This window comes from Artemia sp. Qi Xiang Cuo, chromosome 1 (genome assembly GCF_049724085.1).
Source record: "Artemia sp. Qi Xiang Cuo chromosome 1, ASM4972408v1, whole genome shotgun sequence".
Taxonomy (NCBI): Eukaryota; Metazoa; Arthropoda; class Branchiopoda; order Anostraca; family Artemiidae; genus Artemia; species Artemia sp. Qi Xiang Cuo.
Genome location: NC_142794.1, coordinates 26,792,083 through 26,806,065, shown reverse-complemented (window position 1 = coordinate 26,806,065; position 13,983 = coordinate 26,792,083). Strand labels below are relative to the sequence as shown.

At 33.9% G+C, this 13,983-nt stretch overlaps 1 protein-coding gene across 1 annotated transcript in view; it reads left to right on the top strand.

Annotated features, from left to right (window-relative positions):
- LOC148956165 (nucleolar MIF4G domain-containing protein 1) overlaps positions 1–6,657 on the top strand; it is a 65,332-nt gene extending 58,675 nt beyond the window's left edge. The window contains exons 9-10 of the mRNA XM_089089546.1: positions 210–506; positions 6,350–6,657. Coding sequence (XP_088945672.1) covers positions 210–506; positions 6,350–6,628 — 576 coding nt within the window. The 3' untranslated portion in view covers positions 6,629–6,657. The remainder of the gene's footprint in view (positions 1–209; positions 507–6,349) is intronic.
- Positions 6,658–13,983: the final 7,326 nt, after the last annotated feature.

Below are 13,983 nucleotides of genomic sequence, written 5' to 3'. Positions count from 1 at the left end.
TCCTCGCGATCTTTTATAAATCTTTTAAATTCTTTTTTTTAAGAAAAGCTAAATCACTCAGTGAAATCGTTTCAAGAATTGGAAATATTTGTTCGAATCTGATTCTGACCCTTTGAAAAAGAACCAATTCTCCCTATTCAGACTTTGGTAACTGGCCCCTCTTCCCATCAGTAAGAGTTATATTCATTTAACCGAAAATCACGTTTCAGGATTATATGGAAGCATTTGAGCAACTATTACGTGTTAACTTCTCATCAGAACAACGAAAGGAAATCATTTATGTGATCCTCGAGTGTGCCCTTCGGGAAAAACTTCATAATCCATATTATTCAGCTCTGGCGCTGAAGTTCTCCACATATGACCGCACGTATCAGATGACTCTTCAGTTTGCCTTATGGGATAAATTGAAAGAAATTCATTCATTGGATTCACAGAGGATGTCAAACCTTGTTCAGTTCTATCAAACATTACTTGCAGAAAAAGGATTACCAATATCTGCTCTCAAAGTAAGATGGTTCTTTTTAAGTATTTTCTCTCTTGCTTTCGTTCCCTTCTCAAACGAAATCGAATTTGGTGCACTGACTTATAAGCTGTTAAACGAACATAAAAAGTTCAACGGCAGTGTAAAGCCTCTATGGCTCTTTCTTCTGATAGATTTCTGCTCGTTTTAAACTTTACTGTCGCTCCATACTTTCAGTTAAAAAAAACTTGTTTTTTTTATCTAATGTGAAAAAAGGCCCAACTTTGTAACACTCGGATAAATTAGAGTTTCCTGGAAGAAAATTCCTCAAGTGCTCTAATATGTCTTTTATAATGAAGAGCAAAGCATTTAAGGATATTTTTATCAATCTGTCAGTCATTTCATTCATACTTTAACACTATTTTAAAACGTGATTGTTTGGTCCAGGTAGCATGGCTGTTTTTGGACCACATCACAATTTTTTGTGTTTTTCCATGGTTTCGCTTAAATCCGTGTGAGTTGTAGATTATCATTCTGTAGACGATTCTCATGTGATAATCTATTGATTAACCTCTGCAATTTGCATTCTTTTTTGTAATACAGGCGGAAATAACAGGATTTCTTTAGTTTATATAAGGGTTTAGTACTTGTTCGTTTCGAGTAATCCAAGTCATCGTTTCGATTAATCGATGATGAAGGACAACTTCATCCATCAGTAGGAAATTATTGCAGTATAATAAAAGTAGCTCTCTTCTACGCAGAAGAGAACCATATTAACTCTAATGTGGCAAACTACACTTGCAGACTACTGTGGCAAACTATAATAAAAATGACTAAATTGTATTTTCACAGTTAAAAATTTACATCATTAGTTCTTGATAATACGGATTTTAAGTCTGCCATTTTTCATGGCGTTAGTGACTCTTCAGTTGTGAAAATAGAATCTCCTCTTTTTTTTATTTTTTATTTATTTTTTTAGTGAAGAAATTGTAGCTTTTGCACACTGTAAAAAAGTTAAGGGCTTATCTATATGGTCTATTCGTAATTATCTGCTTCAGTAAATTTTTGGCACTAGATGGAAGCTGGCAACACTGTACACATCAAAAGTTTTATTTAATTCAGGAGTCGAGAAAAAAGTTTTACGTAGTTTATGGAGAGAAACAGTCGCACACTTATAGTGTGTTCAAATATGCCTTATCGGACGTACTGGCTTAATGTTTACTTCCCCGGATGTAATTTGTAAACAAATCCGGTAACTTGTGGACATAGACGCTATGGACAACTAGGCAAATAACAACATTAATCACGTGTGCTTCACTGTAAATCTTGTTTGTTTACAAACCCCTTAAGGTGTGCCAAATTTCAAAGTCACAGCACTTCTTGATCTGTGCGTATAATTTCGCTTATTTGTTCCGTTTTTGCAAATATTGATATTTTTTTTACATTAGACGTCACTTATCCTCGCGTGTTTTGCATTTTTCGGGATTAACAGGTATAACTTATCTGACAACTAATCCAGTCTGTCCCAAGTAGCAGTCCTCTTAGCCTCCATGAATACAAGGCTGATGACAAGATACAGGAACCCCAATCCTCTCTCTCCAGCCCCACTATGTTCAACTTAATCCTAGGCTTATAAAAGGCATATCTTGGACGTTAATTGTTACTTTTGATTACATTCTGTTGATATCCAACTGTTCATTTTACATATATCCAGATAACAATAATTTACAAGATATTTGAACCTCCCACAATAGGCAAATTAGTCCTAGACCTCAAAAGATTAACTAAAACATTATCTGTTGTCATTAAGTTTTGTTGAAACTAATCAATATGTTCCGCTAGATGTCCTAACGACTAAAATTTTGTAAGCCCTTCCCCCTGTAAAGGTTGGAACATTTCTGTGCCCCAAAGGCCGTAACGTAGAAATCACTTTCCACTAAATTTTATTGAAACATGGCAAAGCGTTATAGTAGATGTTCCATTATAATTGTTAGAAATGTATATAACCTAAAAAAATTGGATTGGCTTTGGGCCCGGAAAAGCCAAAGTAGGACAATACCTCCTCCTTTTCGTTAAGTTTTATTTATATCTGGTGTACTCCTCCTCCTTTTCCTCCTCCTAATACCTCCTCCTTTTCGTTAAGTTTTATTTATATCTGGTGTACTGGGAATGTCAAGATGACAAGAAATGTCTTCTCTCGCAAAGTATGGATCAGATGCAGACCCCAGAAAGATCATAAGGAAAGCTAGCCTACTATTACTCTCGACCAAACTGTTTTGAGATCCAACAGTTCTTTTTTTTATATATATCCTGATAAACAGAATGTATTGACCTCCTCACTTCTGCTGTAGTTAGACTACATCAAGCCACAAAAAAGAACGATTAAGACACTAATTATCACTTCCCGCCATGTATTGTTTAGATATGACCTTTCATTTTGGTACAATTCCTTACGTAAGGATATGGGGAATCTCTCTCTCTCTCTGCTCTTAAGAGGGTTTTAATTGAGTTTTATTAAAGTTTAATCTACTTCCGACGACCTGTTCTGGTAGATTTTGTGAAGAAAATAAGAGACTTTCTCCAAAGTCTTAAATGGGTAAAACCCCCCACCCCTGAAAAGGAAATAAAGATGCTTAACCTTACATCATTTTTATTTTGGATGCTGTCTGATAGCCCTTTTTAATATGACAACGAAAAAAAATTTAGGGCAATATCTTTTTTTCCGTAGATAATTTCGAAGACCATTCTGCCTTTCCATGACGATAACTAAAAGTTCAAATAGGGATAAATTCTTTTAATAAACAGTGATAAATTTCACAAAAATAATTGATATTTCGGTCACTGCATATGTGACCGAAATATCTAGTATTTTTTTGTGAAATTTATCCTTGTCTATTAAAATGGTTTATCCCTATTTGAACTTTTATTTACCCTTTTTTTTCAACTCCAATTTGATTTTGATTCCTGAAGAATATAACTAGCGTAATGGCTTATATTACCCACCAAGATTTTCTCAGATTTAATAATTGCCTTCATCAACATCCTGACATTAAGAGGGCTTAAAATGGAACGGCAGCTAGAACGTCAACACGGATTGGGAATGAACTCCCTTAAACATAACTATGAGACATGCTCTTACACCTCACATACTTTGGTTGAGATCTAGGAAACTGTTTTGGTGGGGATGTCGTGATGATAAGAATTCTGAGACTCCCACTTTCCACAAAATTCAAAATAGATACTGGTCTATTCCAAAAGATTAATTGTGCTTTGAAAATACATAATATTCCAACTAAACGACCGTTGTTTATAAGCTTTCGTTCTTAAAGAATTGGGGAAAAAAAGTCAAACTTTAGCGTAAAGAGCGGGAAGTTGAAGAGGGGCTGCTCCCTCCTCATTTACGAAATGATTTCTGTTCTTTATAACTTTATTGTGGTTCTTTACTTTCATTTTGAAAAATATTGTTTTTTAATTAGTTTCTGTTTGTTTTTAATATTATACGTGGGGTTACCCTAAATACGAGGAGGACTGCCGCCCCTCTAAAGCCTACTTCTTAAATCAAAATTTAACTTTTATAATTCGAGAAAAGGGTTCATTAAGTGTATTGGATTTTTTAGATTAACGTATAATTATCTAGAAAACCTATCATCTCCGCAATATGAACGAAGTTTGGCGATTTTTTTTCTTTTTTAGATAAAGGGGAAAACCAAATTTTTATAAATTTAGAAAAAGTCAGACAATAAAAGAGGTTATAAATTGAAAGCTTGCGACATTGAATCTGCCTTGTTGGAAATTAGTTTTGTTAAATTTAAGTTCAAAGATTTGATTTTTGCTCATTACTAGACCGTAACTACTGCTGTAATTACGAAACAATGGAAGTTGGTAGACATTGCAGTAACGACAACGTATTTTTTCAGCAATTGTAAAAAGTGAAATTATAAAATAATAAGTATTGCTACCATCCAGGATCTAAATCCAGAGTGTTGTGGTCGGACGCGTTAAACTTTAGAGCTAGAAGAGTACATACAGGATTTTTGTATATGGTGCTATGGTATATGGCTTTTATGGAAGCTCCGAACTTTATCATGCCTTGTTTCGAACGACATCTGGAAAATTTTACTTGGAGACATGCAAATGAAACTGCTTCAAATGTTTCACATTCAAGATTATCTTTTGGAGGTTGTTTTAATTCCAAGTTCAGAAGGGAAGATTTTTTGACAAAATCGTTTTAGCATAAATATATAATTTGCCCGTGGCACCTTTAAGCAATTTAACTGTGACAGGGGTAAAGTGAAAATCCAATTGAATGGATATGAATGTGCTTAATAAAAGATGATTTCTACAGATCTACGAATAACATCTAAGAATAGAATTTTACGGAGCTATACAATGAAATTTGGAGTAAAAAGATGGAGTTTAGGGGCTTTTGACCATGGCGACTCTTAACGGTGCAATTTTGTTCGATCCGCAACCATATTCGAATTTCCCAACAAACGTAATTTTTTAAAAAGACAGAGAAAAATGAAAAACAAAAATTAAATATAAATTTAATAATAATAAAAATCCGGTTAGTATACTTAACGGACTTCCATTATTATTTCTTCTTAATAATTCATTTTATTTTTTATTTTTCTCTGTCTTATTAAAAAAGTTACCTGTTTTAATATATGTTTGTTTCAATGGTAGGCTATATTGAATTAACGGTGCGTCTTGATAACTAAGATCTTTGCTTCGGCCCTCCAATGTGTTGCCACAGCTGAGTTTGAACTCTGGATCTCGTATTATCAACCTGAGTAACTTTTCTTATGTGTTTGTGACGGCGAGACAGTGCTTGGAAGATATTTACCATACCCAAATATAACAAAAATGTCCGCAAAATGTTCACCGTTTTTTCAGCAGACAATGGTACAATGGTACAATTTAACCAAAACCAGTCATTATCCTTTTATGTTATTTTTTCTTCCATTAAGTCAACCGATTTTGAAGGTTTCTTCAGGGATTCTCTTTGGATCAAATTTGTTGTGGGGGGGGGGATATATGCCTCGTCAGGTGTTCTGATTTTTTGTGACTGTTCTGAATAATTTTTAGTGCTTTCATGAAACCTATTGTTATTGTTTGTTATATTACCTATTGTTTGCAAATTTGTGTCCAATCTCCAAAATGAAACCTTTGATACGTAACTGAGTAGAGAAGCACTGAGCTCTTTAAGGTATTTACCATACCTAATTATATTAGAAAATGTGTGCAAAACGTTCACTGTGTCTTCAGCGAACTATGGTATAATCGAACCAAAACCGTCCATTATCATTTTATTTTATCTCCTTTTGTCTTCTATTTTATCTTCTTTTGTCTTCTTTTGTCTTCTCCTTTTGTCTCATTCTATTTTATCTCCTTTTATCTCATTTTGGAGATTTAATCTCCAAAATGAGGCAAGCGATTAGGCAAGCGATTAGGCAAGCGATAAGGCAAGCGATTTTGCAGGTTTCTCCGGGGATTTTTTTGTATAAATTTATTGGGAGGAGGGGGGTATGCCTTTTAAAGTCTTAGGATTTGCTGTAACTGATACAGATAATCCCTTAAGTGCTTCATGAAACACACCTACTTTGTTCGAATCTGTACCTCATTCTCTGAAATGAAACCCATTTTGTGTAACTGAGGAGAGAGACAGTGAAGGTATTTACCATACCTCAGAATATCAGAAAATGTAGCCAAATTTTATCGCGTTACCATTATATGAAGGGAAAATTGAATCGAATCTTGCCATCGTTATTTTTTGTCACTCCTCTTTTTTAGTTTTATTCGGTTGACCGATTTTGGTGGTTTTGTTCCTCTTATTACGTTCTTGTTTTGAGGTATTCTTATTGGCTTAAATTTACTTAATCTTTGCAGGCTGTAAATTTTGCAGAAATCAACAAAATAACAGTAAAATTCTTGAAGGAATTACTTATACCCCTTTTACTCAAGACGTCGGATGTAACTTTACGTGAGATTTTTGGACGTCTGTTAACACAGAACAAGTTAAGACTATTTAAAGAAGGTCTGAAATTATTCTTGAGTCATTTTATTGGAAAAGAAGCTAGGAAGATGACTGGAAATGATGGAAATGATAAGTTACTTCAGAGGATTAGAATTGCTGAAGAATCTATGCTAGGAAGTGGAATTTTATAATATCAATAAACTCTTTTAAATTAATTATAATTTTAGTTATAAGTTAGTTTTTTTCTTCTAAAGTGAATTAGACTACTCGTTTCTGTCGCCTATTCAGATTGCCATGCTATGATTTTTGTTTACAACTTCAGAGAGTGCTATTCGATTGCCATTGTGCCGTTCTTAGAAGTCAAAAGTTAGGAACGGCTAAGCATTTTAAGTCGAAAATTTATAGGAATGTTGAGGAGGATGCTTTATAAAATCAAAAGACTGTATGCATCCAGGTTATCAACAGGGTATATCTAGAAACAGAAAATGGTTAACGGTATTAAGTTTATACATTCAGGGAATGTTTAAGGAGAGGTTGGAGTAGATTAAAACATGCAAAATGCATCCACATTTACGAAAGGGTATATACACCTAGTAAAGAGTGAACCACGGCCAATAGTAACCAAAAGCTTAAAAACGCGTTATGAAAAAAAACCCTTTGTAACTTATCAAGAATAATAACTATTATTCGCTAATAGAAAATTTTATTGTGAAAACAGATTTGTAGCAATTTTGAAAATGAGCCTGGAACCCTTCAAAAATGGTGTTGAGTCGAAACGAAAAGTGTACCGTTGAATTCGCCTTGGTCGAAAACCTCACATATCAGCATTATGGTCTCCAATCTGATCAATAAGGAAAATCAGTTTTTGTATGGAAAGCAAAGTTGACTTTTTTATTTCGTTTTTTTTTTAATTTTCTTCTGCTAGTGGGCCACTGGAACAGTATTGAAAGTCTGTTAAAGGCCCCTCTGAAAGCTATATTTTATAGCTACTTGCTTTTTATAAAATCGAATTGACGCCTTCATAAAGTGCCATAGAGCACTTTATACCACTTTTTCTGAAATCACTTTCTGAACTCCATTTTGCACGGGAAGCACTGATGCGTCCCTTTTTTTGCCACTAGAGGGGTACAGGAACATCATAGAGGGCTGTTTAAAGGCTCATTTGTAGGCTAATTAAGGGAAAAAAAAACTATGGTTATTTTCATTATCTCGACTAGATAACGCCATCATAAAGTGCCACCTGACATCCAAAATGACACTTTTAGTGTCTTTTCGGGCATAGAATGTCTGGAAAGTAAGAACAAGTAACAAAAATTACTGATACCAAAAGCCCCCTTCCTCTATACCTACCTCCCAGTCCCCTTAATTAGTTTCATAAATTATCTGCTGACTATAAGAACTAGCAGGCAATTTTAACATTTTATAAAGATATTTAATGGCTCATTTCAAAGCTCTTCGGTATATCAATGGGCATTTTGTAGTTCCGTTTCGATAACGCCGTCATAAAGTGCCTTATGAAACAAAAACCGTATCACAAAATGGTACTCCTGTTCATAGCATTAAAATCCCCGATGAGATCAGCAACCACTCCGTAATCCTCCGTCAATTTAATCTGCAATCGTGATTAATTTGTAGTTCGAATAGGTTATTGCAAATACGTAAGTATTCTTTGTGCTACGTATTTGTGTGTCTAGGATCATCAGGGATCTACGTGTGTTTGGGATCATCAGGGGGAGGGTCTATTGTCAGAAAAGTGACATTGACGTTTGGAAATAGCATAAAAAAATTGAATTATACTACATTTATTTGTGTAGTATGTTTACTTCAGAAGAGGTCAGCCGCTGAATATTTACCGCTCCTGTATCTATAATTCTAGAAGTTCAGAATTCCTTGCAATATTGTGGTAGAAAAATTGCAGTAAAAGTAACACCGATTTCTGTAAAAAAAAAATCAAAACGACCAAAGATTAATGTTACAAAAACTAATTTTTTTATGAAGTAAATAGAGCGAAGATGAAACTTAAGAAAAACAAACGTTACTGCATCGTACTTTATATAATTTTTCTTTGAAAAGCTGTTTCAAATCAACTGAGTTGATATTTCTCTGTATTTGTTGAACTCTGAAAAACTAGCGAAAGGTTTATAAATTAATTTTTTTATTTGAAACTTTGTATATTCTTTAATTTAAATTTCAGGAATGTTAAGTGAGATTTTGAAATTAATTAAAAGATACTACAAGCATAAAGGTTTTAAAAAACTAATATGGAACTTTTAGGGGAATATCCAACTAGATCAAAAGACATTGTGCATTCAGATTTTCAAGTTTTCGTATCTGCAGTATCTCAAAAATAGCTAGGGGTTTTACGTTGAAACTTTCAGGAAGTGATTAGATCTGGTCAAACTAATCTTCAAGACTGTGTGCATACAGGTTATCAAAAGGGCGTATCGGCAAACATATCAGAAACGGCTAAGAATATTAAATTGAACCATTAAAGGAATATTGAGGGGGTTATCGAGGTAATTCTAAGTGGACCTAGTTGTCAAAACACCATATCTGAAACATTTCAGTAATGGCCAAGGGTATTAAGTGGCAACTTTTAGGGAGTTCTCAATGAAATATATGTATATTTGAATCTGGGTTTTCAAAAGGGTGTATCGGTAATGTTTTACGAACGGTCAAGAAGTCTAAGTTGAATCTTCGAGGAATGTTCAAGAGTATACATTGCAGGTTGACACTACTTGAGTTATGTTTATTAATAAAAATAAAACTTAAATACGTACATATATATATAATATATGGAAAACAAAATAGTTCCACTAAATCTTTTAGCCTACCCATGAATTTACAATACAAGTTGTCCTAGGAGCGTGCCATGAATAGAAAAAAAAAAATTAATACTGGTTATAAGAACAAATTAATTATACACAGGTTGCCAAAATAATGTATTTGCAATATCTCAGGCAAAAGGCGTTAAGTCGAAACTTTCACTGAATTCTGTGGGGGATATTGAACTGAATCAAAATACTCTATGCACATCTAAGTTTTCAAAAGGGCGTACCTGCAATATCTTTAGAAAGGCTAAGTAATATTGTATTATATTTGTTTCACTGGCTTCTTTATTTAGATAATTACATTAGAAAAAGATATCAGTAATAAAGAGTAGAATGAGCAATCAGAATATTTATTATAAAGAGTTATGCTTTGTCGTTTAAAGACAAAAATATGAAGTAAACAATCACTGCAACCAGATTTGTTGCTCTGTTACTTCTTATATTTTTTATTCAGTTGTGTTGCCCGATTCCGGCTCTCTTGGTTCTATTATTTTAACTCAGGCATCTTCATTATCTGACATCCTAAAGTAGGTCAGCATAAGAATAAAGCTGGATATTTTCGCTAAGGATCTATAGAACAACATTTGTCTTCAAAAAATTATTGTCCTTGATAAATTCCCTTTGGTCCCCCTAAGTCAAAATTTAATTGACTCCCACTACCCCATCCAATGTTCTCTAAAGGTTTAAGCAGCATTTTTCTATCCAATTATCCTCCCCTCCCCGACATCCCTTGCAAATTTCAGTCTTATATCCTAAGTCGTTTTCAGTAAATTGTGTGTGCACAATAGTGACAGCCTGGCAACACATAGTGCCTTTTGATTCATCGACCAACTTAATCAAAATAATTTTGGTTTCATTTTATTCTCAGTGGACAAACCAAGAGGACACACAACATAAGACCTTTACTTGAATGTAGAAAATAGGCGTAGGGGTGAATTGGTTATGATTCTGTATTAAAAGGTTCCAAGACAAAGGAACACTAAATAATAAATCAGTGAAACATCTTTTTTATCCTTTTTACATCAGACCATCGAACTTTCTTTACATATAATCTTAAGAACTGCTAGACTACCACAATTGTAAAAAAAGGAAAGACGAAAGCAGTTCATCAATAGGTACAAAAAGTTTTTATTACAAATTGGAAAAGCATATTTTTAGCTTCTATTTTTAAATTAGTAATTCCAGTCAGTTTTTATTACAAATTGGAAAAGCATATTTTTAGCTTCTATTTTTAAATTAGTAATTCCAGTCATTTTAGAGTCAACTTAGGAAGTTGCGATTATTCCCATCACTTCCTTATACATTGACATCCATACGGACAGATTCAGGTTCAAGGCTTAATCGAAACAGTTTGTAAAGAGTAGTATCTTCTCAACCAATTCAAGTTTATTTTTGAAGAATAGTTTTTACTCTTTCAGATGGTAACTAGGCTTTGACCAGTTAGCAGATAAACTAGTTTCCATTCTATTCGATTATTATGTCGCCTGCTTTTGCCACGGATGAGCGATTTTTTTTTTGCATCTATTTTTTTATGAATAATTTTTTGAGATACCGAAAACCAGAAATGAAAATTAACCTGATTTACCAATATTGAAGTTTGCTTGCTATTTTTTTAAGGAGACGTGGAATTTAGAGAACGACGGATAATTTCCAAGGCACTCTCTTCGAAGAAAATGAAATCTTCAAAATGGTCGTCTATTCAGGATTCTTTTTCCTACTAAGTGCCTTTTTCTGTGCAGTTGAACAAAAGGAGACTATCGAAGCTGCATCTTGTGTCCTTAGATATGAAAATCTTGTTTATATAAAGACCCTTGTATGGAACCTAACAGCCTCCACAACAGTCCAGCCTCCAGGAAGGCGGGGACAAACTACTGCATCTAACTGACATAATATATTTTGTGACCGAAAATAATTCTGTCGGATCATATTGGGATGTTCTGCGCCGTGGTGTGCAGTAAATTCGGAATTCATTAACGAACGTAAAATAAAACAAAATCAGTTGTTTCAACTGAAATTAAGGAGCAATATTAAACTTAAAATGACAGAAATTATTACCCATACGAGGGGGATTGCCCCCTCCACAAGACCTTGCTCTTTATGCTAAAGTTTTCAGGCATGTAAAGAAAAATTACTTATTGTTCTAATTGAACGACCCTTGTGTTTCAGGAGTCCTTCTTAAAGAATTGGGACAAAACTTAAATTCTAGTATAAAGAGCGAGGTGTTGAGGAGGGGACAAACATCGTATACGTATTAATTTCTGTTCGTTTCAAGTTTTAATATTACTCCTTATTTTCAGTTGAAAAAACGTGTTTTTTTTATTTAATATCTGATCGGTTTTTAAATAACGCCAGGATATCTTGCTCCACCTCCACTGAAAAATCCCCCTCCTCACGGAAATATCTTCTGGACAATTCAATCCTTGTGAAAATTTACCCCGGACAATTACCCTTAACACCTCCACGCCTAAAATTGAGTCAGTAAAGAGAAAGCAAGATATATAACGAAATTTCGTATAAGAATTCTGACAAATTTTCCCAGTATACAATTTCCCCTGAAAATTTCATCCCCTGAAAAATTCACTCTCCATGGAAGTGAATTCTCCCTCCCCATGCAAAGACCCCTGCAAAAATTTGCCCTCTCCTCTCCATGTGAAAAATGTATGCGTACCTCCCAAAATACTAATACTCTACAAATACTATACGTAAACAACAGGCAAATTTTATAACTTAGACCTTTTCCACGGAATTTGGGGGGGGGGTCATGTTATCTCTAGACATAGTTACTAAGCCTTTCAACTATGCTGAACAAAATATCAATCTCAGAATTTTTATTGGACGATTTTGGGAAAAAATCGTCCAACAGGAGGGGGCCTAGTTGTCCTCCTTTTTTTTAGGTCGCTTAAAAAGGGCACTAAAATTTTTGATTTTCGTTAGAACAAGCCCCATCCTGATGTTCTAAGGGCATTGAGTCGATACGATCAGCCCTGGAAAAAAAAATCATGCATCCGTGATCTTTCTTCTGTCAAAAAATACCAAATTCCACATTTTTGCAGATAGTAGGGTTCTTGGATACACTGAATCTGACGGTGTGATTTTAATTAAGATTCTATGAATTTTAGGATGTCTCCCCCCCCTTTTTTTTAAATCAGGCAAATTTTCTCAGGCTCGTAAGCTTTGATGGGTATAACTAAACTTAATAAAACTTGTATATTTAAAATCAACATAAATATCTTTTGATTTATCTATTGGTATTAAAATTCCGTTTTTCAGAGTTTCGGTTACTTTTGAGCCAGGTCGCTCTTTACTTACAGTTCGTTACCACGAACTGTTTGACTAAGTCCAGTGCTAACCATTATCTGTGTAGACTCTTCAACATTATCATTAATTTGTTGACGGTAAATTAATACCAAGCTAGAATTATGTTTAAGACCTTTGGTCTACTATGACTCAAGTTCGGAAAATACGTATCAGATGCCCACCATCAACCAGATTACCAATTATTACAATAAAAAGCTTACATTTTCAAGTATCACCTTTATTCGTTAACGTTACTTTATATGTCCAACATTTGAGTATTGCTCAACAATATGGTATCCTCTTAACAAGAAAGATAGAGTCAGAGTCGAAGTGTAACGTACAGCAACGAAACTCATATTTCACCTGATACATCTGCCTTACCGCCAAGAATGCAGACTATATTGACCTATTTTTCTGTTCAGATGTGATAAAGCTGAAATAATAAACAGATTCTGCATTACCAGGAACATTGGTAATCCCATTCCAACTCGCTTTTTAACTTTTACAAAACGTAGCAATGCCCGTAAACAAAAACAGAAAATGAAACCACCATATTCAATATTAGGTCAAAACACTTTGTCCTGCCAGTTATGATGGACATAGAATACATTTCCGCCGGACACTGTTGCGACTATCACGGTTCTGTCTTTTAAAGGTGGAGGGTTCTAGACTAGGTTTCATCATCACCCATTTTGAATATAATCTTTATTGTATTGGTTGAAATGTATATTGTCATAAACTATGTTTCAGTATTTTCTGTAATTGTTTTATGTTTAGCTTAACAAGCCCTGTAAAGCTTACTCCCTTTTGGTACTAATAAACAGATACAAATAAAATGTTTGAGTTGTATATATAAGAAAAAATTATTTATATATAAGGAAAAATTACCATAAAACGTTGGTACAATATACAGGAGAATTCTACTAGTCGTGGAAATGTTCCCGATAAGTTAGATTAAGTGTTTTGGGAGTTTTTAAGATTATTGTTTACCGCAGAAAAAGGGATTGCACTTTCGGTAATTATTGAGTACATTATTTAAGGTATTTGCTGTTGATGTTTCTTTGCATATCTCTAGGATGTAAGAGTCAGTGTTGAAAGGCTTAATGTTAGAAATGATTTGTCCCTACTGGCATTTGACATTTCTATTGCCTCTCATAGTTTATACCTTTGGGTGTGATCAGAGGTAAGTCAATTTAGAAAAGTTGAGGTTTTAGTTTCAATAAGAATCAAATCGGAAAAATTTGGTTTGACCATTTAAGAAGCAAAACTTATCGAACCCACATTTCTTAGGCTTCAGTAATCAAAGCAATTGACTTACGTAAATGTAAAGATAAGATGGATATTTTGAAAATTAATCTCTTTAAGTTTATTTTGAAATATGCTTTAATACATTCTCTATATTCAACATAACTAGTTGA